The following is a 24,350-nucleotide window of genomic DNA, read 5'->3' as shown; positions in this document are numbered from 1 at the left end:
ATCTGTTGAAACGCTCAAGCGAAGGACACTGGGGAGGAGATTGTCTGCCCTTGCCTGGGGAAGATAATCTCGAGACGTCCGTGTGTGCAACAGAACTCCGATGACCTCCAATTTTTGCACTGGGACAAGATGAGACGGGATAATTGATTACAAACCCTAGTAGCTCCAGCACTCGACTAGTGATCTGCATGGACTGTAGAGCCCCTGCCTCCGAGGTGCTCTTCACCAGCCAATTGTCGAGATAAGGGAACACATGCAAAGTGATGCTGCGACAACTGCCAGACACTTTGTAAAGACTCTGGGCACAGATGCGAGGCCAAAGGGCAGTGCACAGTACTGAAAATGCTGAAGATACTTCCTGTGAGCTGAGAGTATCGAGATGTGAGTATAGGCATCCTTTAAGTCAAGAGAGCATAGCCAATCGTTCTACTGAATCATGGGAAGAAGGGTGCTCAGGGAAACCATCCTGAAGTTTTCTTGGACTAGGAATTTGTTCAGGGCCCTTAGGTCTAGGATAGGACGCATCCCCCTGTTTTCTTTTGCACAAGGAATTACCTGGAATAGAATCCCAGCCCATCTTCCCCTGGTGGAACGGATTCGACCGCATTGGCCTTTAGAAGGGCGGAGAGTTCCTCTGCACGAACCTGCTTGTGCTGGGAGCTGAAGGACTGAGCTCCCGGTGGGCAATTTGGAGGCCTGGATGCCAAATTGAGAGTGTATCCTAACCGGACTATTTGATGAACCCACCTGTCGGAGGTTATGAGAGGCCACCTTTGGTGAAAAAATATAAGCCTCCCCCCCACAGGCAAGCCGTCCAGCACGGACAATTTTTCTGAGGCTATGCTGCACTGGAGCCAGTCAAAAGCCCATCCCTTGCTTTTGCTGGGGAGCCCTAGGGGCCTTAGGCGCACGGCGTTGATGAGAACACACATGCTGGGGCTGAGCCTGAACTGGCTGCCGAGAAGCAGGAGTGTACCTACGCCTGTTATAGGAATACAGCGCACTCCTCCTCCCTCCAAAAAACCTCCTAGAATAGGAGGCAGAAGCAGAAGATGTCCAGCGGGAGAGAGAATCCATGGCATCGTGATGCTTTTTAATCTGATTGACCATGTCCTCTACTTTTTCTCCAAAAAGATTATCTCCCCCGGTAAGGAACATCCGCCATTTGCTGATGGGTTTTCTGATCCAGGTCAGAGACACGGAGCCATGAGAGTCTGCGCATCACTATACCTTGAGCAGCTATTCGGGATGCCACATCAAAAGTGTCGTAAGACCCCCTGGCCAGGAATTTGCAACACGCCTTCCGCAGCTTGACCACCTGATGAAAAGGTTCAGCAAGCTCCGGAGGAAATGCTTCAACTAAACTGGACAGTTGCCTCACCGAGTTCCGTAAGTGGATGCTCGTGTAGAGCTGGTACATCTGGATCTTGGCGTTGAGCATAGCGCCCTGATACGTTCTCCTCCCAAAAGAATCCAAGGTCCTAGACTATCTGCCTGAGGGCGCCGAAGCATAGTCTCTAGTACTCTTGGCTCTTCTGAGAGTAGAGTCCACCACCATGGAATCGTGAGGAATTGTCAGGGTCGCCCAGTGGCGGTGTGAGCTCTTGTGCCCGAGTTCCCCCTTTGTCCCCCTCGGTTCCTCAGGGGTTGAGCCCCCAGGTGCGGGAAGCAAACAGCAGAAAGAATTGAGTCCAGAAGAAAGTCCATGGGGCATGGCCAAGCAACGTCCAGAAGCAGGACCAGGAGCCAACAGAGGTCAGTACCGGGCAGCAAGCAGTAGCAGATCCAAGAACAGGCAAAGGTCAATATCAGGCGGCGAACAGTAACAGATTCAGGAACAGGCAAAGGTCAATACTAGGCAGCAAACAGTAGCAGATCCAGGAACAGGCAACGGTCAATACCAGGTAGCAAACAGTAGCAGATCCAGGAACAGGCAAAGGTCAATACCAGGCAGCAAATAGAAGTAGATCCAGAAGCACTGCAACTACCCAGGAACACAGTAGAAGCCGAAGCATGGGAGGACAGGAGGCAGGGCTTTAAATAGGATAGGAAATAGTAGGGTTACCATATGGCTCCAGAAAAAGGAGGACGGATTGAGCCAGCCGGGTTTTACTTCCATTGCTTTCAATGGAAGTAATTGAGCCAGCCGGGTTTTACTTCCATTGCTTGAAAGCAATGGAAGTAAAACCCGGCTGGCTCAATCCGTCCTCCTTTTTCTGGAGCCATATGGTAACCCTAGGAATTAGGCCCAAACCTGCACAGCTGTCTTCAAGATGGCTGCTCTCACCAGAGACGTCCTCAAGCCCAAATATGGACTTCCTTCCTGAGGCTGCCCAGCTCCAAGATGGTCGCCCCATTCTAAGACGCCCACCTCTAAGATGGCCGCCCTATTCTGGATATGCCCACATCCAAGATGGCCGCCATCTCCTCAGGTGCCCATATCTGCGCAAGCAGGGAACATGATAGTATCCTCCTCTTAATGCCTCCCCCTCCGCCCTGGGCCTGGTTTAGAGGGGCATCTATCATGGAAGTCCCGTAGCAACCTGGGGGCATGAAGCTGATTCGCTGGTTCCCATGGGTTATCCTCAGGCCCGTAGTGTTTCCATGCCAATAGATAGTACAGTCATCCCCGTTTAAACTTTGAATCCAGTATTTCTTGTACCTCATACTCAGGTTCTGAGGAGACCTCCGGGATTGGCCCCACCCAGGGTTTGTGGTGCCACTTGGAGGATACCAATTCCTTGAGTAAAGATACATGGAACGCAATATGTATCTTGAAGTGTGTAGGCAATCGTAGTCTGTACGTAACGGCCCTTATCTGCTCAGTAATGGCAAACGGTCCAATGAATCTGGGAGCGAATTTAAAGGAAGGCAGTCTGAGTTTGAGATATTTGGTATTGAGCCATACCCGTTCTCCTGGCCGGAGTAGTGGTGCAGAGCGTCTCTTCTGATCTGCAAATCGTCTATATGTCTCCTTGGCTTGTTGGAGGTGTGACTATACTTTATCCCAAACTCTCCGGAGGTCAGTTAAGGTCCTTTGCAAATGAGGTGGAGCAGTGGTTGAAACATCTCCGGCCACCTGTGGCATGGGGAGAGGCAAACGTGGGTGCCATCCATAGGCCGCGAAGAACAGAGAGGTGTGAGAGGCCGAGTGAAGGCTATTATTATAAGCAAATTCTGCCCATGGTAACAACAAAGCCCAGTCATCCTGCCGAATATTTACATGCATCCGCAGGTACAATTTCAGTGTCTGATTAACCCGCTCCACCATTCCACTGGTTGCGGGATGGTTTGCTGATGAGAAGTGTTTCATGATTCCAAAGGTTGTACATAAGGCCCTCCAGAATTTGGACGTGAACTGGGGCCCTCGGTCACTGATGTTACGTATTGGTAACCCGTGGAGGCAGAAAATATGGAGGATAAACTGCTGGGCTAGAGCTGCCGCTGATGGAAGCCCCTTTAGGGGAATGAAGTGTGCCATACGTGAGAATTGGTCAATCATCACCCCAAATGACCGTACAACCCTGAGAGGAGGGTAGCTCCGTTATGAAGTCCATAGAGACCTCTTGCCATGGCGCTTGTGGAACTGGTATTGGTTGGAGCAACCCCCACGGCTTTCCGGGAGCGTTCTTGTCTTGCGCACACGTAGGGCAAGTGGTGACAAACTGCAGGACATCTTGGGCCATATGAGGCCATTGGTAAAACCGGGAAATAAGGTGTAATGTCTTATGGTAGCCTTGGTGTTCCACAATCCTGGAAGCTTGTCCCCATCTAAGTATTTTCCTCCTGAACCGAGGGAACATGTGAATCTTGGAAGGGCTCTGGGTAGGTATCGCGGAAACAGCGATGCATGCCGGATCCAACATAGGACTCTCTTCCTCAATCTCCTCCGGCGGGTCAAAGGCTCTGGATAGAGCATCAGCCTGTACATTTTTAACTGTAGGGCGAAAACTGAGACGAAAATTGAAGTGGACGAAAAACAAGGACCACCTGGCCTGACGAGGATTAAGTCTCTTCGCCTTCTGCAGATACAATTGGTTCTTGTGGTCAGTGATAACAGAAATCGGATGTACTGCCCCCTCCAAGAGATATCGCCATTTCTCGAAGGCCAGTTTAAGGGCCAGTCGCTCTCGATCTCCGACCGTATAGTTCTGTTCTGCTGCAGTACATTTTTTAGAAAAAAAGAAACAAGGGTGCCTCTTCCCTGCATCTGAAGTCTGTGAAAGGATAGCCCCAGCTCCTAAGGCTGAAGCGTCCAACTCCAGAATGAATGACCGCTGGGTATCCGGACTGTGAAGAACCGGGGCAGATAAGAAAGGCTTTTTTAAGCTTTCGAAGGCTTCAATAGCTTGTGGGGTCCAATCCCTCACATTGGCTCCCTTCTTCGTCAAGGATGTAAAGGGAGCTGCCACTACTGAATATTGATGGATAAATTGTCTATAGTAGTTGGCGAAGCCCAAGAACCTTTGTATCGCCCGTAAGCCCTGCTGGCGTGGCCAATCTTGAATAGCCCGGACTTTCCCGGGGTCTATCCACAACCCAGTAGCTGAGATAATGTATCCCAAAAAAGGAATACTTTGTTGATGGAAATCACACTTCTCAAGTTTGGCGAATAGGCGATTCTCTCGTAGCCTTTGAAGTACCACCCGCACATGCCTTATGTGTTCTTGGGGTGATTTGGAAAAAACCAGGATATCGTCCAGATATACGATTACTGAGGAGTATAACAAATCTTGAAAGATGGAGTTGACGAAGTCCTGGAAGACAGCTGGAGCGTTACATAGGCCAAAAGGCATGACTAAATATTCAAAGTGCCCCTCATGAATGTTAAACACCGTCTTCCATTCATCCCCTGGCCGGATACGAACTAAGTTATAAGCACCTCTCAAGTCCAACTTGGAGAAAATAGAGGCCCCTTGGAGATGATCAAAGAGCTCCGAAATAAGAGGTAAGGGATACCTGTTTTTAATCGTGATGGCATTTAACCCTCGAAAATCAATACATGCACGTAAAGAGCCGTCCTTCTTGGACACAAAAAAAAAATCCCCCGCCAGTGGGCGAGGAGGAAGGCCGCATGAAATCTTTTTTCAAATTCTCCTGGACGTACTGGCGCATAGCATCAGACTCCCCACGGGACAGAGTATACAATCGCCCCCGAAGAGGCATCTGTCCAGGCACAAGATCAATCGCACAATCAAAAGGACGATCAGGAGGAAGAACATCCGCTTCCAGGGCATCAAACACGTCCCGGTACTTCTGATACTCTGTGGGAAGTTGGGGACTGCCACCCTCACGTTACCACCAGATGAGACCTTGAGTTTAAGGCAGGTCTCCTGACACCGAGGGCTCCAACTAGCTACATCGCCGGTCCTCCAGTTAATCTGAGGCATGTGCTGGCGTAGCCAGGGCATGCCCAGGATTACCGAGTGGATAGCCTGAGGAAGCACGTACAATAGGATCGTCTCTTCATGACTCACCCCAACCCTCATTTGTAAAGGTTTGGTGGTCTGTGTGATAGTGTGAGGCAAGGCCATCCCCTGCACAGAGATTATCTGCAGTGGCGATCCACAGGGCACACAAGGATTACCTAACTCCGTCAGGAGTCCAGCAGTGATGAAATTACCTCCAGCTCCAGAATCTATTAGAGCCAATGTGGATAATTTGAAATCCTGATATTGCAAGGATAATGGAACAATAACCAATTTTTCATGTACTGGGGATACTTGTTCAGGCTTAGCGAATACATGACCCAGGGCCACCCGCCTCAGTGGTCCTGGGTCTGGTCGTTTCCCGGCTTGCAAGAACAATAAGCCACCTTATGGCCATTCTCTCTGCAGTAGAAGCAGAGTTGATTCTTTTGGCGAAAAGCTCGCTCCTTCTCGGAGAGGCGTGATCGGCCCATTACCATTACTATTATGAAACTCTCCTCCGCAAGCCCCAGTGCCCTCTGGGGCGAATGCCGGGACTGTGACCTCGAGGTGGAACGTGGTCCTGGATGCCAACTAGCTTGTTCTCAGGCTCTCTCCTGAAACCGGACATCCACTCAGGTGCATAGGGAGATCAAGGCATCCAATGATGCCGGTACCTCTCGTCCGGCTAACTCATCTTTATTGCGGCTGTTCAATCCCTGCCAGAATATGGCAGTCAAGGCCTCTTGGTTCCAGCCACGTTCCGCAGCTAGAGTCTGGAAGCGAGCAGCGTATACCCCCACCAAGTCTGTACCCTGCTGCACTGGTAACAGCTCCCCAGCGGTGGAGGACGGTCTTCCGGGAGTGTTGAACACCATCCGGAACTGGCGTAGGAGCTCGTTGAAATTAGTTAACAGAGGATCTCTCTGTACCCAAAGAGGGTGGCCCACGCCAGGGCTGATCCAGAGAGTCATCATATATGTGATTTTGACTTGGTCAGATGGAAAGGCCCGGGGCTGCATTTCAAATAGCATGCTACACTGGTTGATAAAACAGTGGCAGGCAGGTGTGCCATCAAAGCGTGGTAGGTCCGGAAGCTGGATTCCGAAGGGAGATCCCACCGGCTCCGAGGGGCTAGGAGCAACCTAGCGGGCCGCCTGCATTGTCTGCATCTGGGCGCAGACATTCTGCAGCGCTGCGGATAGTTGGTTCAGCTGACCTTGCTGCTGTTGTACTATTCAGGTCAATTCGGCAATCTCAGACTTATCCGACGAGCTCATGGCTTCGGCTTTCTGTCAGGCTTGCCCAGTGGCGGTGTGAGCTCTTGTGCCCAAAGGAGGAGGATTCCTCATCGAGCTGTCAGCCAACCCCGAGTTCCCCCTGTGTCCCCCTCCGTTCCCCAGGGGTTGAGCCCCCAGGTGCGGGAAGCACACAGCAGAGAGAACTGAGTCCAGAACAAAGTCCATGGGGCACGGCCAGAAGCAGGACCAGGAGCAACCAGTAGCAGATCCAGGAACAGGCAAAGGTCAATACCAGGCAGCAAACAGAAGTAGATCCAGAAGCACTGCAACTACCCAGGAACAGAGTAGAAGCCAAAGCATGGGAGGACAGGAGACAGGGCTTTAAAAAGGACAGGAATTAGGCCCAAACATGCACAGCTGTCTTCAAGATGGCTGCCCCTACCAGAGACATCCTCAAGCCCAAATAGGGACTTCCTTCCTGAGGCTGCCCAGCTCCAAGATGGCCGCCCCATCCTAAGGCGCCCACCTCTAAAATGGGCGCCCTATCCTGGAGATGACCACATCCAAGATGGCCGCCATCTCCTCAGATGCCCATACCTGCGCAAGCAGGGAACATGACAGGAAGCTGGGCCTTCAACATTACAGGCTCTCCATGGACTCTGTACTAGGACTCGGATTTTTTGGGTACAACTGGATTAGAAAGAGGGCATGACCAATTTCGCATAAGCACTTACCTCAGTGTATTATGCAAGGGGGCTGTAGCAAACTCAGCAGGCGGAGAAGGATAATCCAGGACCTCGAGCATCTCAGGCCTGGGCTCATCCACAACCTCCATAGGGAATGGAATGTCATTAGACTTTTCCCGCACAAAGGATGAGAAAGACTCTCAGGTGGAGAGATCCTAGTTTCAATTGGTGGAATACAGTAGGATCAGAGGGAAGCCCACAGGACTCTTCCTCCGAAAAGTACCTGGGGTCCTCCTCCTCTTCCCACGAGTGCTCCTCATCGATGTCAGACAAAAGTTCCCTAAGAGCAGCCTGAACTCAAGCCTGTCTCGACATGGAGGTTCGACGACCTCGTGGCGGGGTTTCGAGAAGTCGACACTTGCCTAGACTCCGGCGAAGCTTCCTCCACCGACGTTGAGGGGGAATCGACCTGGGTGGCAGCCGACGCGAGGACGGGGACCTCCTCACAGGTGATGGCCCAGATGCCGCCTCCACAGTCTGAATGGTGGCACAAGCACTCCTGACACCAATGCAGACTGGCGAAGCAACCCCTCCAGAAGCTCCGGAAGAAGGTACCGTGCATGGAAGGAGATCGATGACGGTGCTTCTTAGCCTTTGCTCGACACCCGTCATCGAGACTCCTCGATACCGAAGAGGAGGACGTGGAATCCTCACGCCTCCTCGGGGCTGGGTCCGACGAAGGTCGGGCCCGGGGGGGCCTGCATAGCAGTAGGCCTAGAGATGGGCAGATACCCACTCAAAGCCTCGCTGCTCCCAGCTCGATGCGGTCGCTCGGCAGCGATTACCAGAGCTCTCGATGTCGCTGCTTCCTTCGACATCGATGGCACCACGCGTGGGGGTTTGTAGACGAGATGGTCCAGTTGCAGCAAATACAGCGTTTGAAGCCGCTAGGACACTTCGATGACATGGGTGGGAAAATAGCGTCCGCAAAATCAAAAGTCTCGATGGCGCCAATAACAAGGCACAAAAAAGGAGAAAAAAGACGTGGTCGAGCAGCCTAAGGGCGGTCGCAACGAAAAAGAAAGGAAACGTCAAAGAGGAAGAAAAAAAAACTAAAAAGTAAAGGAAAAAACTAAGAATTTTTTTTTTAAATGTGAGAAGAAAAGAAGAACAAGAAGAGAGGGCGCGATAAACACGAAAAAACGGTTCTCCTGAGCCGAAAAGGGAGAAGCAGGGAAAACACAACTCTCCTGAAACGTGGATCAAAAAGAACTGAGCACTGCCCGTTCGCGTCGTGGACGGGAAGCCGCTCGCGCATGCGCGGTGAGTCGGCCTGCACGACGGAACGTTTGAGAAGATTCCTGTGCTTTTTAAGTTTTTTCCGGTCTCCTGGGCCGTCGTGGACGACGACCCATACGTAAGAATATTGAGCCTGCTTGTCCTCTGAGAATTAGAATTTAGACACATATCTAATTCTGTAACGGATTGCAACTGAATCCTATCGTGCATAAAAATTTGGGGGCATGGTTAGGGTCTTGTTCTCACATTTTTGCGTGTTGAAAGAGAATCACGCCTAAGTGCGCCTAAGTTAGGTGTCAGTATTTAGGCCTGGTTATAACAGATCTAATTGTAGCCACCTACACATAGGTACACCTTACAGCTAAGTGTGAATCTATAAGAGCCAAATCTATAAAGGAAACATATTCATTATAGAATCACACTAAGTGCATTACTTTATCAGCGCTGCTTTTTAGCACTACTTATAGAATTTACTCCTTAACACATTACCTAGATCACCCTAAGAAGATAATGTTTCAAAGCCCTTGCAATGCCTTCTTCCAGAAACAATTCCTTACCACAAGCTCTAATAGGTATGTTACCACAAGCAATTGCCCATACAGAATCCCTGCTTAGTGCACTGTATCCCAGTGCCTTTTCTTGAATCTATTCCATAGCGTCTAGTGAAGCTGTTTGCAGCTGGATTTGTCTAAAGAAATTATATCCCAGCTCTTCTGACTAACAGGACAAATTCTATGTAGAATGTGACAACAGCCATACCAATCCCATAGATGACTGGTATTTCTGAAGATGAGACAATCCATTGGTTGTTAGTCTGCGAGTGACTGGGGAAAACAACTTGAATTTAATGTGATTATGACTGAAAGAGTTCAGACCTTAGTTAGTTTATTGGAAGATTAAAACATCCAATGTCTTCTGTGTTTTTCCTTTCTCCTCTTCTATATAATAAGTTATTTGCAACCATTGGGCATGTTAATTAGGAAACATGGTATTTTAGCTTATATATATTTCACTTGTCTGTTAGATGATAGCATCACAATTTGAAGAGATTATAATTATGTCTGGCTAATGTTTGGTTTGGTTGGAGTTGAGTAAATTGAAACAGAATGTATCCAAAACTACTTGTTCAGGATTTGCTAATATTATGTAAGATATTGTAATGAGATGATTGATGAGTGAAACAGAAGAAATATCAAGGGTAAAATATCTGGTAAAATTTTAGAGGTAATCATAGAAAAAGATACACTACATCAACCGGCTCACCTTTCTCCACATGTCTATTTACGCCTTCAAAGAAATGAAGCAAATTGGTGAGGCAAGACTTCCCTTAGCTGAACCCATGCAGACTCTGTCTCATGAAACCATAATGGGCAAGACTTAAGAAGTGTTATTATTTCAGCCACAGAAAATACATAGAAAACTACTTACTCTTTTCTGTAGTGAACATTTCTACAAGAGAACAAAAGTTGGAAGAATCAGTGATGCAGCATTACTGGCACTAGAATGTACATACATTATGATAACTAGCTTTTTCTCTACACATACTAAAATGTTGTATATTGTGCATGAGGTTCAGGCAAATCACCAAGTGATTGTCACACCCACCAGCCACCCAGCTATTAACATATCTAATGACTGACTTAAGAACTGGAATAGTTTTCGGCCACAGTAAATAATCATACAATGACTCACCAAGGCCGACATTCATACTGCAGGAGGCAGCCCCCATAAGCTGAGCCCAGATATCTCCTGCTGAATATCTGTGGTTATGTGGCTAACTGCTATTTAACCAACCAGGAGCCCTTTGTTTACATATCGGGGGGGGGGGGGGGGGGAAGCTTTTCTAAAAGGAAACAAACGAGGAAAGAATCTGTGCATGCAGCAATACATGCAGTGCTCAGTTTAATAAAAAGCAATAAGAGAAGAACAATTCCAACGGGGAGAAGGGAGGGTTTTAAGAACATTCAGCCTGCTGTCCTCGGAAAATACCTGCTACAGGTATGTATCTTCATTTTCTCCAAGTCCCTGCCTCTGAGGTGGTCTTCACCAGTCAATCGTCGAGATAAGGGAACACAAGCAAAGCGATGCTGCGACAACTGCCAGACACCAAAGACTCTGGGTGGAGATGCGAGGCCAAAGGGCAGTACACAGTACTGAAAATGCTGAGCTTCCAGCATAGGCGTAGACTGGGGGGGGCGAGGGGGGGCAATGCCCCCCCCAAACGACGCGAGGCGCCGCCGCGCCATTAGTTTAAAAAAAAAAAAAAAAAAACCACATGCAGGCAGGCACGCGCTCCTCTCGGTCCGCTTGGCTTCCCTGCCCTCTCTATCTGCGTCCCGCCTTCCTCTGACGTCATTTCCTTTCGGGCTGGACGCAGACAGAGAGGGCAGGGAAGCCAAGCGGACCGAGAGGAGCGTGTCCGTCTACCCCTCTCTCTTCCTCCCTCCCTCCGGCGCAGGCAGCAGTCTTCCAGCGTTCCTGGCAGCGGTAGCGTTGTACACGCTGCCTTCGGCTCTGCCCCAAAGCCTTCTCTTCAAGTTCCTGTTCCCGCATAGGTGGGAACAGGAACTTGAAGAGAAGGCTTCCGGGGCAGACCGAAGGCAGCGTGTACAACGCTACCGCTGCCAGGAACGCTGGAAAAGCTGAAGACTTGCCTGCGCCGGAGGGAGGGAGGAAGAGAGGGGGTAAACGGAGTCACGATCTTGGACCTCGCGGGGGGGGGGGGGGCAGTAGAAGATGGATGGGACTGGGAGGGGTGGGAAGCAGAGGGAAGGAGCAAGAGATGAATGGGACTGGGAGGGGTGGGAAGCAGAGGGAAGGAGCAAGAAATGAATGGGCCTGGGAGGGGTGGGAAGCAGAGGGAAGGAGCAGGAGATGAATGGGACTGGGAGGGGTGGGAAGCAGAGGGAAGGAGCAAGAGATGGATGGGACTGGGAGGGGTGGGAAGCAGAGGGAAGGAGCAGGAGATGAATGGGACTGGGAGGGGTGGGAAGCAGAGGGAAGGAGCAAGAGATGGATGGGACTGGGAGGGGTGGGAAGCAGAGGGAAGGAGCAGGAGATGAATGGGACTGGGAGGGGTGGGAAGCAGAGGGAAGGAGCAAGAGATGGATGGGACTGGGAGGGATGGGACTGGGAGGGGTGGGAAGCAGAGGGAAGGAGCAGGAGATGACTGGGACTGGGAGGGGTGGGAAGCAGAGGGAAGGAGCAAGAGATGGATGGGACTGGGAGGGGTGGGAAGCAGAGGGAAGGAGCAGGAAATGAATGGGACTGGGAGGGGTGGGAAGCAGAGGGTAGGAGCAAGAGATGGATGGGACTGGGAGGGGTGGGAAGCAGAGGGAAGGAGCAGGAGATGAATGGGACTGGGAGGGGTGGGAAGCAGAGGGAAGGAGCAAGAGATGGATGGGACTGGGAGGGGTGGGAAGCAGAGGGAAGGAGCAGGAGATGGATGGGACTGGGAGGGGTGGGAAGGAGCAGGAGATGAATGGGACTGGGAGGGGTGGGGAGCAGAGGGAAGGAGCAGGAGATGGATGGGACTGGGTGGGGTGGGAAGCAGAGGGAAGGAGCAGGAGATGAATGGGACTGGGAGGGGTGGGAAGCAGAGGGAAGGAGCAGGAGATGGATGGGACTGGGTGGGGTGGGAAGCAGAGGGAAGGAGCAAGAGATGGATGGGACTGCGAGGGGTGGGGAGCAGAGGGATGGACTAGGAGATGGATGGGATTGGGAGAGGTCAGGCACAGCAGAGGGAAGGAGCAGAAGATGGATGGGACGGAGGGATGGTGAGCAGAGGGAAGGAACAGAAGATGGATGGAACTGGGAGGGTTGGGGAGCAGAGGGAAGGAGCAAGAGATGGATGGGACTGGGAGGGTGGGGAGCAGAGGGAAGCCTACTGGAAAGAAGACACTGCATAAAACAGAAGACACTGGGATCAAAGCGAATAGAAAAACTAAATGATCAGACAACAAAGGTAAATAAAAGTATTTTATTCATAATTTATTAATTGAAATGTGTCAGCTTTTGGAAATGTGCATCTGTGATATTTTGCCTGTAAATTTCATTTCCTTCCTCCATATTAGCATATTCATTTGCATATTTATATATGCAAATGATATGCTAATATGCTCCGCCCATTCTTTGCCCCCCCAAATGAAACAGTCAAACTACGCCTATGGCTTCCAGCCAGAATCGAAGATACTTCCTATGAACTGGGAGTATCAAGATGTGAGTATATGCATCCTTTAAGTCATGAGAGCATAGCCAATCGTTTTCCTGAATCATGGGAAGAAGGGTGCACAGGGAAACCATCCTGAACTTTTCTCGGACTAGGAATTTGTTCAGGGCCCTTAGGTCTGGGATGGGACGCATCCCCCCTGTTTTCTTTTGCACAAGGAAGTACCTGGAATAGAATCCCAGCCCATCTTCCCCTGGTGGAACGGATTCGACCGCATTGGCCTTTAGAAGGGCGGAGAGTTCCTCTGCATGAACCTGCTTGTGCTGGGAGCTGAAGGACTGAGCTCCCGGTGGGCAATTTGGAGGCCTGGATGCCAGATTGAGAGTGTATCCTAACCGGACTATTTGAAGAACCCACCTGTCGGAGGTTATGAGAGACCACCTTTGGTGTAAATATAAGCCTCCCCCCGACAGGCAAGCCGTCCAGCATGGATACTTTTTCTGAGGCTATGCTGCACTGGAGCCAGTCAAAAGCCAATCCCTTGCTTTCGCTGGGTAGCCCTAGGGGCCTTAGGCCCACGGCATTGACGGGAACGCACATGCTGGGGCTGAGCCTGAACCGGCTGCCGAGAAGAAGGAGTGTACCTACGCCTGTTATAGGAATAGGGAACACTCCTCTTCCCTCCAAAAAACCTCCTAGAAGAGGAGACAGTAGCAGAAGACGTCCGGCTGGAGAGAGAATCCATAGCGTTATGATGCTTTTTAATCTGATCGACCCTGTCCTCTACTTTTTCTTCAAAAAGATTATCCCCCTAGAAAAGAACATCTGCCATTCTCTGCTCGGTCTTCTGATCTAGGTCAGAGACACACAGCCACGAGAGTCTGCGCATCACTATACCTTGAGCAGCTATTCGGGATGCCACATCAAAAGTGTCGTAAGACCCCCTGGCAAGGAATTTGCGACACGCCTTCCGCAGCCTGACCACCTGGTGAAAAGGTTCAGCAAGCTCCGGAGGAAGTGCTTCAACTAAACTGGACAATTGCCTCACAGAGTTCCGCAAGTGGATGCTCGTGTAGAACTGGTATGTCTGGACCTTGGCGGCGAGCACAGTGGCCTGATACTTTCTCCTCCCAAAAGAATCCAAGGTCCTAGACTCTCTGCCTGAGGGCGCCGAGGCATAGTCTCTAGTACTCTTGGCTCTTCTGAGAGTAGAGTCCACCACCATGGAATCGTGAGGAAGTTGGGCCTTCACCATTACAGGCTCTCCATGGAATCTGTACTGGGACTCAGATTTTTTGGGTACAACTGGATTAGAAAGAGGGCATGACCAATTTCGCATAAGCACTTCCCTCAGTGTATTATGCAAGGGGGCCGTAGCAACCTCAGCAGGCGGAGAAGGATAATCCAGGACCTCGAGCATCTCAGCCCTAGGCCCATCCACAACCTCCATAGGGAATGGAATGTCCTTAGACATTTCCCGCACAAAGGATGAGAAAGAAAGACTCTCAGGTGGAGGCATCCTAGTTTCAATTGGTGGAGTAGGATCAGAGGGAAGCCCACAGGACTCTTCCTCCGAAAAGTACCTGGGGTCCTCCTCCTCTTCCCACGAGCGCTCCTCATCGGTGTCGGACAAAAGCTCCCAAAGAGCAGCCCGAACCCGAGCCTGTCTCGACGTCGAGGATCGACGTCCTCGTGGGGGTGTCGAGAAGTCAACCCCTCCCTAGACTCCGTTGAAGCTTCCTCCACCGACGTCGAGGGGGAATCAACCCGGGTGGCAGCCGAAACGAGGATGGGGACCTCCTCACAGGTGATGGCCCAGATGCCGCCTCCACAGTCAGAACGGATGGCGCAAGCAGTCCCGACACCGTTGCAGACTGGCGAAGCAACCCATCCAGAAGCTCCGGAAAAAGGGCCCTGATTCGCTTTTCAAGAGCTTCCATCGGAAAAGGCTGGGGGTCCGGTGCTGAAGTCAGTACCGGAATCTGAGGAGGCTCGAGATTCGGTACCAGGCTGCCAGATGACCGACGCATCGGCACTTCTTGTATGGAGGATGAGCGGTCCTCCCGGCGCTGACGCTTCTTGGGTGCCGACTCCCTTGGCTCCCCGGAGCTCTTGGTACCGTGCATGGAAGGAGATCGATGACGGTGCATCTTAGCCTTCGCTCGACGCCTGTCATCGAGACTCCTCGGTACCGAAGAGGAGGGCGTGGAATTCTCACGCCTCCTCGGGGCTGAGTCCGACGAAGGTCGTTCCCGGGGGGCCTGCATAGCAGTAGGCCTTGAGATGGGAGGAGACCAGCTTGATGCGGTCGCTCTGCAGCCATTACCTGAGCTCTCGTGTCGCTGCTTCCTTCAACGCCGATGCCGCCGACCTCGCTGCTGACGTCGAAGGACCGGACCGGTCAGAAAAAAGTCTCTCACGCTGAGCCTCTAGAGCCACTTGGGTCAGTTTCTTCATCAACTTACACAGCTTACAGGCAGCTGGGAGATGGTCGGGTCCAAGATACTGAAGGCACCATGCGTGGGGGTCAGTAGACGAGATGGTCCGTTGCAGCGAATACAGCGTTTGAAGCCGCTAGGAGTCTTCGATGACATGGGTGGGAAAATAGTGTCCACAAAATCAAAAGTCTCGATGGCACCAATAACAAGGCACAAAAAAGGGGAAAAAAGACGTGGTCGAACAGCCTAAGGGCGGCCGCAACAAAAAAGAAAGTAAACTTCAAAGAGGAAGAAAAAAAACTAAAAAGTAAATGAAAAAAATAAGAATTTTTTTTTAATGTGAGAAGAAAAGAAGAACAAGAAGAGAGGTTGCGATAAACACGAAAAAATGGTTCTCCTGAGCCGAAAAGGAGTAGCAGGGAAAACACAACTCTCCTGAAGCGTGGATCAAAAAGAACGGAGCACTGCACATTCGCATCGTGGACTGGAAGCCGCTCGCGCATGCGCAGTGAGTTGGCCCGCGCGACGGAACGTTCGAGAAGATTCCTTTGCTTTTCAAGTTTTTTCTGGTCTCCTGGGCCGTCGTGGACGACGACCCATACGTAAGAATATTTAGCCTGCTTGTCCTCAGAGAATTAGGATTTAGGCACATATCTAATTCTGTAACGGATTGCGCCTGAATCCTATTGTGCATAAAAATTTTGGGACGTGGTTAAGGTCTTCTTCTCAGATTTTTGCGTGTTGAAACAGAATCACGCCTAAGTGCGCCTTAGATGTCAGAATTTAGGCCTGGCTATAACAGATCTAATTGCAACACATAGGTACACCTTACTGCTAAGTGTGAATCTATAAAAGACAAATCTATAAAGGAAACATATTCATTATAGAATCGCACTAAGTGCATTACCTTATCAGTGCTGCTTTTTAGCACTACTTATAGAATTTACTCCTTAACACATTACCTACATCACCCTAACAAGATAATGTTTCAAAGCCCTCGCAATGCCATCTTCCAGAAAAATTCCTTACCACAAGCTCTAATAGATAAGCTCTTTGAGCAGGGATTGTCTCTCTATGTCAAGTGTTCAGCGCTGCGTGCATCTGGACGTGCTATATAAATGCTACTAGTAGTAGTAGTATGTTACCACAAGCAATTGCCTCTACAGAATCCCTGCTTAGTGCACTGTATCCCAGTGCCTTTTCTTGAATCTATTCCATAGCGTCCAAGGACGCTGTTTGCAGCTGTATGTGTCTAAAGAAAATATATCCCGGCTCTTCTGACTAACAGGACAAATTCTATGTAGAATGTGACAACGGCCATACCAATCCCATAGATGACTGGTATTTCTGAAGATGAGACAATCCATTGGTTGTCAGTCTGCAAGTGACTTGGGAAAACAAATAACTTGAATTTAATGTGATTATGACTGAAAGAGTTCAGACCTTAGTTAGTTTACTGAAAGATTAAACCATCCAATGTCTTCTGTGTTTTTCCTTTCTCCTCTTCTATATAATAAGTTATTTGCAACCATTGGGCATGTTAATTAGGAAACATGGTATTTTAGCTTATATGTATTTCATTTGTCTGTTAGATGATAGCATCACGATTTGAAGAGATTATAATTATGTCTGGCTATCGTTTTGTTTGGTTGGAGTTGAGTAAATTGAAACAGAATGTATCCAAAACTACTTGTTCAGGCTTTGCTAATATTATGTAAGATATTGTAATGAGATGATTGATGAGTGAAACAGAAGAATTATCAAGGGTAGCTTCTGGTAAAATTTTAGGGGTAATCAGAGAAAAAGATATACTACATCAACCGGCTCAACTTTCTCCACATGTCTATTTACGCCTTCAAAGAAATTAAGCAAATTGATGAGGCAAGACTTCCCTTAGCTGAACCCATGCAGACTCTGTCTCATAAAACCATAATGGGCAAGACTTAAGAAGTGTTATTATTTCAGCCACAGAAAATACATAGAAAAGTACTTACTCTTATCTGCAGTGAGCATTTCTACAAGAGAATAAAAGTTGGAAGAATCAGTGATGCAGTATTACTGGCACTAGAATGTACATACATTATGATAACTAGTTTTCTCTCTACACATACTAAAATGTTGTATATTGTGCATGAGGTTCAGGCAAATCATCAAGTGATCGTCACACCCACCAGCCACCCAGCTATTAACATATCTAATGACTGACTTAAGAACTGGAATAGTTTTCGGCCACAGTAAATAATCATACAATGACTCATGAAGGCCGATATTCATACTGCTGGAGGCAGCCCGCATAAGCTGAGCCCAGATATTTCCTGCTGAATATCTGTGGTTAGGCGGCTAACTGCTATTGTCACCAGGAAGCCAAAGCTCCCCTGGCACAATCAAAAAAACAATGTCCAGCAGCAACTTCAATCTCCAAGCTTTTATTCCATGCAGGTTCCTAGTAGACCTGATACACAGTTCCAACAGCAGCATTCACTTTTAATCTTACAGCACATGTAAGCCACCTGAAAGTGTGTGGCAAATAGACCCCTTTTAAGCAGGCTATCAGCACATATCAGGATTCAGTAAGAAGCTCCCAACCAGCTTCCATCCGGGCTCTTTATCCAGTGTACAACAAACAATAGTTCAATTCCCCATAGAAGCAGTTCATTCAATTCAATAGAAGCAGTTCCTTCAATTCATCATCACAGTTAAATCCCAAAGCAGTAGTTCATACTTTTCCCCCTCTTCACCTTCATAAGGGTCAGCCTGCATCTGCTTCACTCTACTCCTTCTCTGCTTCTGCTTCTCTCCCGAAACTTGCTGAGACTCCTTCCCACCTGGCTAATCAATCCCTGGCTTCTGCTCTCACAACCAATCATTCCTTCCACATTAGCTTCCCCCACATCCCTACCAGCTGAGATGAGTATTAGGCTAATGATGAGCTCCTGCACACAGGGTTTCCTAACTCTCTTTCCCCCTAGAGGCAGCCAATCCACCCATCCTATCAGCTCACACCCATGTCCTCCCCCATTGCAGCCAGGAGTCCAGTCTGGGTTCCTCATCCCACCCCCTGGCTCCTTGCCTGCAATGCCTTCTGGGACTTGTATTTCAAGCTGAAACTGCCATAACCCAACCAGCCTGGATGCAACTTTATCACACTATTTAACCAACCAGGAGCCGTTGGTTTACATATCGGGGGAAAGCTTTTCTAAAAGGAAACAAATGAGGAAAGAATCTGTGCATGCAGCAATACATGCAGTGCTCAGTTTAATAAAAAGCAATAAGAGAAGAACAATTCCAACAGGGAGAAGGGAGGGTTGTAAGAATATTGAGCCTGCTGTCCTCGGAAAATACCTGCTACAGGTATGTATCTTCATTTTCTCCAAGGACAAGCAGGCTCAATATTCTTACGTATGGGGTATCCCTAGCCCCCAGGCTCACTCAAAATAATAAAACATTGGTCAATTGGGGCTCACAACGGCAAGGGCGTAACAGAGATTGACCTGAAAATAAATTCAACTAGGTGAGAGTGCAGCCTGGAACAAAACAGAAATGGACCTAGGAGGGTGGAGTTGGATTCTAAACCCCAAACAGATTCTGCAGCACCGACTGCCCAAACTGACTGTTGCGTCGGGTATCCTGCTGAAGGCAGTAGTGAGATGTGAATGTGTGGACTGATGACCACGTTGCAGCCTTGCAAATCTCTTCAATGGAGTCTGACATTTAGTGAGTCACTGACGCAGCCATGGCTCTAACATTGTGAGCCATGACATGGCCCTCCATAGTCAGCCCAGCCTGGGCATAAATGAAGGAAATGCAATCTGCTAGCCAACTGGAGATGGCACGTTTTCCGATGGCAACTCTCCTCCTGTTGGGATTAAAAGAAACAAACAGCTGGGCGGACTGTCGAAAGGGCTTTGTCCGCTCCACGTAAAAGGCCAATGCTCTCTTACAGTCCAAGGTGTGCAACTTGTCTTCACCATGGCGGGTATATGGACGGGGAAAAAATGTTGGCAAGACAACTGACTGCTTCAGATGGAACTCTGACACCACCTTTGGCAAGAACTTAGGGTGAGTGCAGAGGACTACTCTGTTATGATGAAATTTGATGTAAGGTGCATGCACTACCAGGACTTGGAGCTCACTGACTCTACGAGCTGAAGTAACAGTCACCAAGAAAATGACCTTCCAGGTCAAGTACTTCAAATGGCAGGAATTCAGTGGCTCAAAAGGAGCTTTCATCAGCTGGGTGAGAACGACGTTGAGATCCCATGACACTGGTGGAGGTTTGACAAGGGGCTTTGACAAAAGCAAACCTCTCATAAAATGAATTACTAAAAGATGTCCAGAGATAGGCTGACCTTCTACACGTTGATGGTAAGCACTGATTGCACTAAGGTGAACCCTTATGGAGTTGGTCTTGAGACCAGACTCTGATAAGTGTAGAAGGTATTCAAGCAGGGTCCGTGTAGGACAAGAAAAAAGTATCTAGGGCCTTGCTGTCACTCCAGATGGCAAACCTCTTCCATATAAAAGAATAACACTTCTTCGTGGAATCTTTCCTGGAAGCAAGCAAGTCTCGGGAGACACCCTCTGAAAGGCCTAAAGAGGCAACCTCTAAGTTCTCAACATCCAGGCTGTGAGAGCCAGAGACTTGAGGTTGGGATGTAGAAGTGACCCCTCGTTCTGAGTGATGAGGGTCAGAAAACAGTCCATTCTCCACGGTTCTTCGGAGGACAACTCCAGGAGAAGAGGGAACCAGGTCTGACGGGGCCAAAAAGGTGCAATCAGAATCATGGTTCCATTGTCTTGCTTGAGTTTCAGTAGAGTTTTCCCTACTAGAGGTATGGGAGGATACACATACAGAAGGCCTGTCCCCCAATGTAGGAGAAAGGCATCCAACGCTAGTCTGTCGTGGGCCTGAAGCCTGGAACAGAACTGAGAGACTTTGTGATTGACCTGAGTGGCAAAAAGATCCACCGAGGGGGTGCCCCATGCTCGGAAGATATTGCGGACAACATCCATGTTCAGTGACCACTCGTGAGGTTTCATTATCCTGCTCAGTCTGTCGGCCAGACTGTTGTTTACGCCTGCCAGAAACATAGCCTGGAGAAACATGCCGTGCTAGTGAGCCCAAAGCCACATCCTGACAGCTTCCTGACACAGAGGGCGAGATCCGGTGCCACCCTGCTTGTTGGTGTAATACAAAGCAACCTGATTGTCTGTCTGAATTAGAATGATTTGATTGGATAGCCAATATCTGAAAGCCTTGAGAGCATTCCAGATCGCTCTTAATTCCAGGAAGTTGATCTGAAGATCCTTCTCCTGAAAAGACCAAGCTCCCTGAGTGTGAAGTCTATCTACATGAGCTCAACACCCCAGGAGGGATGCATCCGTCGTCAGCACTTTCTGTGGCTGAGGAATTTGGAATGGATGTCCCAAGGTCAAATTGGATTGAATGGTCCACCACTGAAAGGAACTGCAAAAGTCAGTGGAGAGATGGATGACATCCTCTAGATCCCCTGTGGCCTGGCACCACTGGGAAGCTAGGGTTCATTGAACTGATCTCATATGTAGGCGTGCCATGGGAGTTACATGAACTGTGGAAGCCATGTGCCCTAAGAGTCTCACATCTGCCAAGCTGTGATCTGTTGAGACGCTCGAGCGAAGGACACTAGGGAGGAGATTGTCTGCCCTTGCCTGGGGAAGATACTTTCAATGGAAAGCAATGGAAGTAAAACCCGGCTGGCTCAATCCGTCCTCCTTTTTCTGGAGCCATATGGTAACCCTAGCCGTAGGTAAGTACAGCATTGAGCTCCAGGACTCAACAAGGGGCAAAATCGGAGAGTTGAGCTGTTGAGCAGTGCTGGAGAAATCGGGTTCACTCACTGTAATCAGTTGGTGATCTTGGGCCTCCTTTCCAGGCAGCACTTTGTACCAGGTGATCTTGGGACTCATGGGGGGGGGGGGGGGGGGGGAGTAGACCTCTGCAGGGAAGCTCAAAAAGTTGTTTTGTGTAATGCTGATGGGCTTCTGAGTGGGGGTGGGCTCTGTCTACATTTCCCAGGTTAAAAAGTAAAGTTTTGTATTGCATTCATGGTGGGTTTTTGGGTGGAGATGTTTAAAAAAAAGTGTTTAATGCTAGTGTGCTTCTGTGTGGGGGAGGGGGGAGGGAAGGGCAGGGCTGATGCCAGAATATGGGATGGGGGTAGGGGAGAGGTCAGGGCTGATGCCAGGGTAAGGGGGTAGGGGATAAAGCCACATTGAGCCTGCAAATAGGTGGGAAAATGTGGGATGCAATAAATAAATAAAAATAATAATAAAGGGATAGGGTAGGGCTGGCACTAGTTACAGGGAAGGGTGGGGGTAGGAAAGGTTAGGGCTGATGCTGGGTTATATGGATGGAGGAGTAAAGAAGGGAAGGGTAGTACTGATGCTGAGTTATAGGGAGGGATGGGGGAGTAGGGAAGGATAAGGCTGATTTTGGGCTTCAGGAATAGATTGGGGGTAGGGCTGATGCTGGGCTATGGGGATGGATTGGGGGTAGGGAAGGGTAGGGCTGATGTTAGGCTACAGGGATGAATGGAGGAGAGGAGTAGGGACAATTTCAAATTTTTGGTCCTTTATTTTGTAATTGATCAGGGTTGATCTGTGTTCTGCAAGTGACTGAGATGAGAGATTCTGCTGGCATGTGGTTAGTGTCAGGATCTATATCTCAGTCTGACTTGTCTGGCGCTGTTGTGTATATTCACTGCTTCCTTTTTAAAGATACTGTCATTGGTATTTGTGAGTTCAGAATTGTTGTTGTTTAGGTTTGCAGCATAGACTCTGAGAAGCTTTTTCGCAGGATTTAATGTTACTTCACTAAGTATCTGGCAGTGAAGGAATTTTGTGTTGCTATTATTGAGGTGTTCCCAGAATTTGAATATATTTTTCCTATGGAAAGCTGTAAGAGGAAACGTTTTGTATGCTACAGATTCCACAATAGGTGGGGTAAAAAATCTTGATGTTGACAGTGTAATTTTGCTTATTTCATCAGTGAGAAATCTGGGCTTTGCTTCATGCAGTTTTTGATGTGTTGGTGTAGACAAAGGTTAACATTTGTGAAAAATGTAAATTTATTTTCGTGTGTAAATGAATTGATATTGAAATGAAAGTAAATTCTGTCAAGAGCAGTTTATATTTCCCTTGCTTCCCTTTAAAAAAAATGTAAATCAATTATATTTGGGCTTTTTTTAGTTCTGCCACAGACTGCAAATTTCAGTGTGCCATCAACATGAACATTTGCTATAAAGCAAAGTTTGAAGGATATGTGCTATTGCTATAATTATTTTGCAGGGTATTTTCATTATAATAGACTGGTCAAGTTTAAGTTATGGGATACTGTAACTATATATTAAAATGTCAGTGTTTCCATTAAGTATGTATGTGGTTTATGTTGATGCAGGACAGTTGGGCAGATTATTTATTTAGAAATCCGTCATCAAGTGTACTCTAAGGCATTATTTAGTACTATCCCAAGAAACATACCTATATACAGACACCCTGATATTCAGTGTTAAACCCAGATATTCACTTCCAGCCATTTCCGGCGTCTGGCGTAGAATATCCAGTTTCATTTTTGACTGTGGCAAATTAACTGGTTAAGTCAATATTCAGTGCTAACCCATTAAGTGCTTAGCGATTAAAGATAGGCCTGCTATTTATGCGGCCTAATTTAACCGCTAAACATACTTGGTTTGGCACTGAATACCTGTGTTGCACGATATAGCCAGTTAGTGGCTAGCTGCTAAACATGGATGTTCAGCAAGAGATGACAGGTTATCTCCTGCTGAATAGCCATGGTTATGTGCTAAAATGCTATTTAACTGGCCAAGAGCCGTTCCTGGCTGGTTAAATAATTTTGAATATCAGGCCCATAGTGCCCACCCATATTAGCTTTGGGCCCACCCAAAATGTCAGGTCTGGCTACGCCACTGCTGGTAAGTGAACGCTACTTTGCTTTCTGCTTTGACAGCTTAAAGATTAGGGTTTAAAGGAGGAATTATATGCTAGTGTTAGGCAAAATAAAAATATAAAAAGCAAATTTTAACGACTAATCTCCCTAGTCTTTTCCACTTAGTTTTAAAAGCTTTGTACCACAGCATTAACAGATAGAATCAAACAGGCACTGCAGGATATAGTGACAGATGTCAGCCTTGTTTAAACACCTCCAACCATCAGCAAACTTCAATTCATTTTCAATTCCAGGCTTTTGTTTTAAATCCTCCCCAAACCTCCAGCCCCACTATCTTCACAGCAGATAGTTTTGGAGATTTAGCTGGAACCACCTCCTCTCTCACCTCCTACCGTTTAAGTTCCAAAATGTACATGCCTTTCTGTCTTAAATCCCTTCCCACCTTCCACAGCACTACCTTTTGGGAACAGACAATATGGTAGCAAGTTGTGCTTTCCAGCTGCTGCTCCTCCACTGCTTTGCTCCCAGCTTCCCCCAACTCCACAACCGGGACAATGCTGAGGCCACAAAAGGTCTCACCCTGTCTGCATTGGTTAGAGCCAAACCACCCACCTCCATACATTCTTCCTTACCTTCTCCTTCGACCTCTTCTTTATTCCACTCCATCTCCTCCTCCTCCCCAAGCTCCACCAGCTGTTCCCCATCTCCAGGATCAGACCTCATCTCCCAATCAGTCCTTCCTCCCTCCCCCTCCTGGGAGTTCAGCTGACCCTGCACTGGCTTCTGGGGAGTGTAGTTTTTCTCCTGCATTACAGCTTTCCCTGGCAGTTTGATCCCTAGAGTGTACACTGCTCTCCTAGCTGGGCTGAATGACCGGGGATGATGCCGGCTGAAAGAACCACTATCCCCTTTCCCTCGTACCAGCCCTCCAGAGTGCTCAACCCCCCCCCCCCCCCCCCCCGCTCAACGATTGCCAGTCTTCTCCTGTTCTGCATTGGCAATTCGAGAAAGAACATCTGCGTTTGTCAGAAATTTGCCTGATCTATGCTCCACCTTGAATTGATAGGGCTGTAAAGCCAGATTCCACCTTGTGAGACGACCATTACTATTTTTCATCTGGCCTAACCACCTCAAAGGCGCATGATCAGTAACCAGAGTAAATTTA

General features: G+C 48.6%; 1 protein-coding gene across 1 annotated transcript in view; it reads right to left on the bottom strand.

Moving 5' to 3' along the window:
* Positions 1–24,350, bottom strand: part of LOC115466353 (E3 ubiquitin-protein ligase TRIM39-like) — a 399,358-nt gene that overhangs the window by 105,837 nt on the left and 269,171 nt on the right. The window contains exon 17 of the mRNA XM_030197539.1: positions 17,235–17,255. Coding sequence (XP_030053399.1) covers positions 17,235–17,255 — 21 coding nt within the window. The remainder of the gene's footprint in view (positions 1–17,234; positions 17,256–24,350) is intronic.

Source organism: Microcaecilia unicolor, chromosome 3 (genome assembly GCF_901765095.1).
Source record: "Microcaecilia unicolor chromosome 3, aMicUni1.1, whole genome shotgun sequence".
NCBI classification, from domain to species: domain Eukaryota; kingdom Metazoa; phylum Chordata; class Amphibia; order Gymnophiona; family Siphonopidae; genus Microcaecilia; species Microcaecilia unicolor.
Note: the sequence above shows the minus strand (reverse complement) of the source record. Positions and strands in the feature narration are given on the sequence as shown.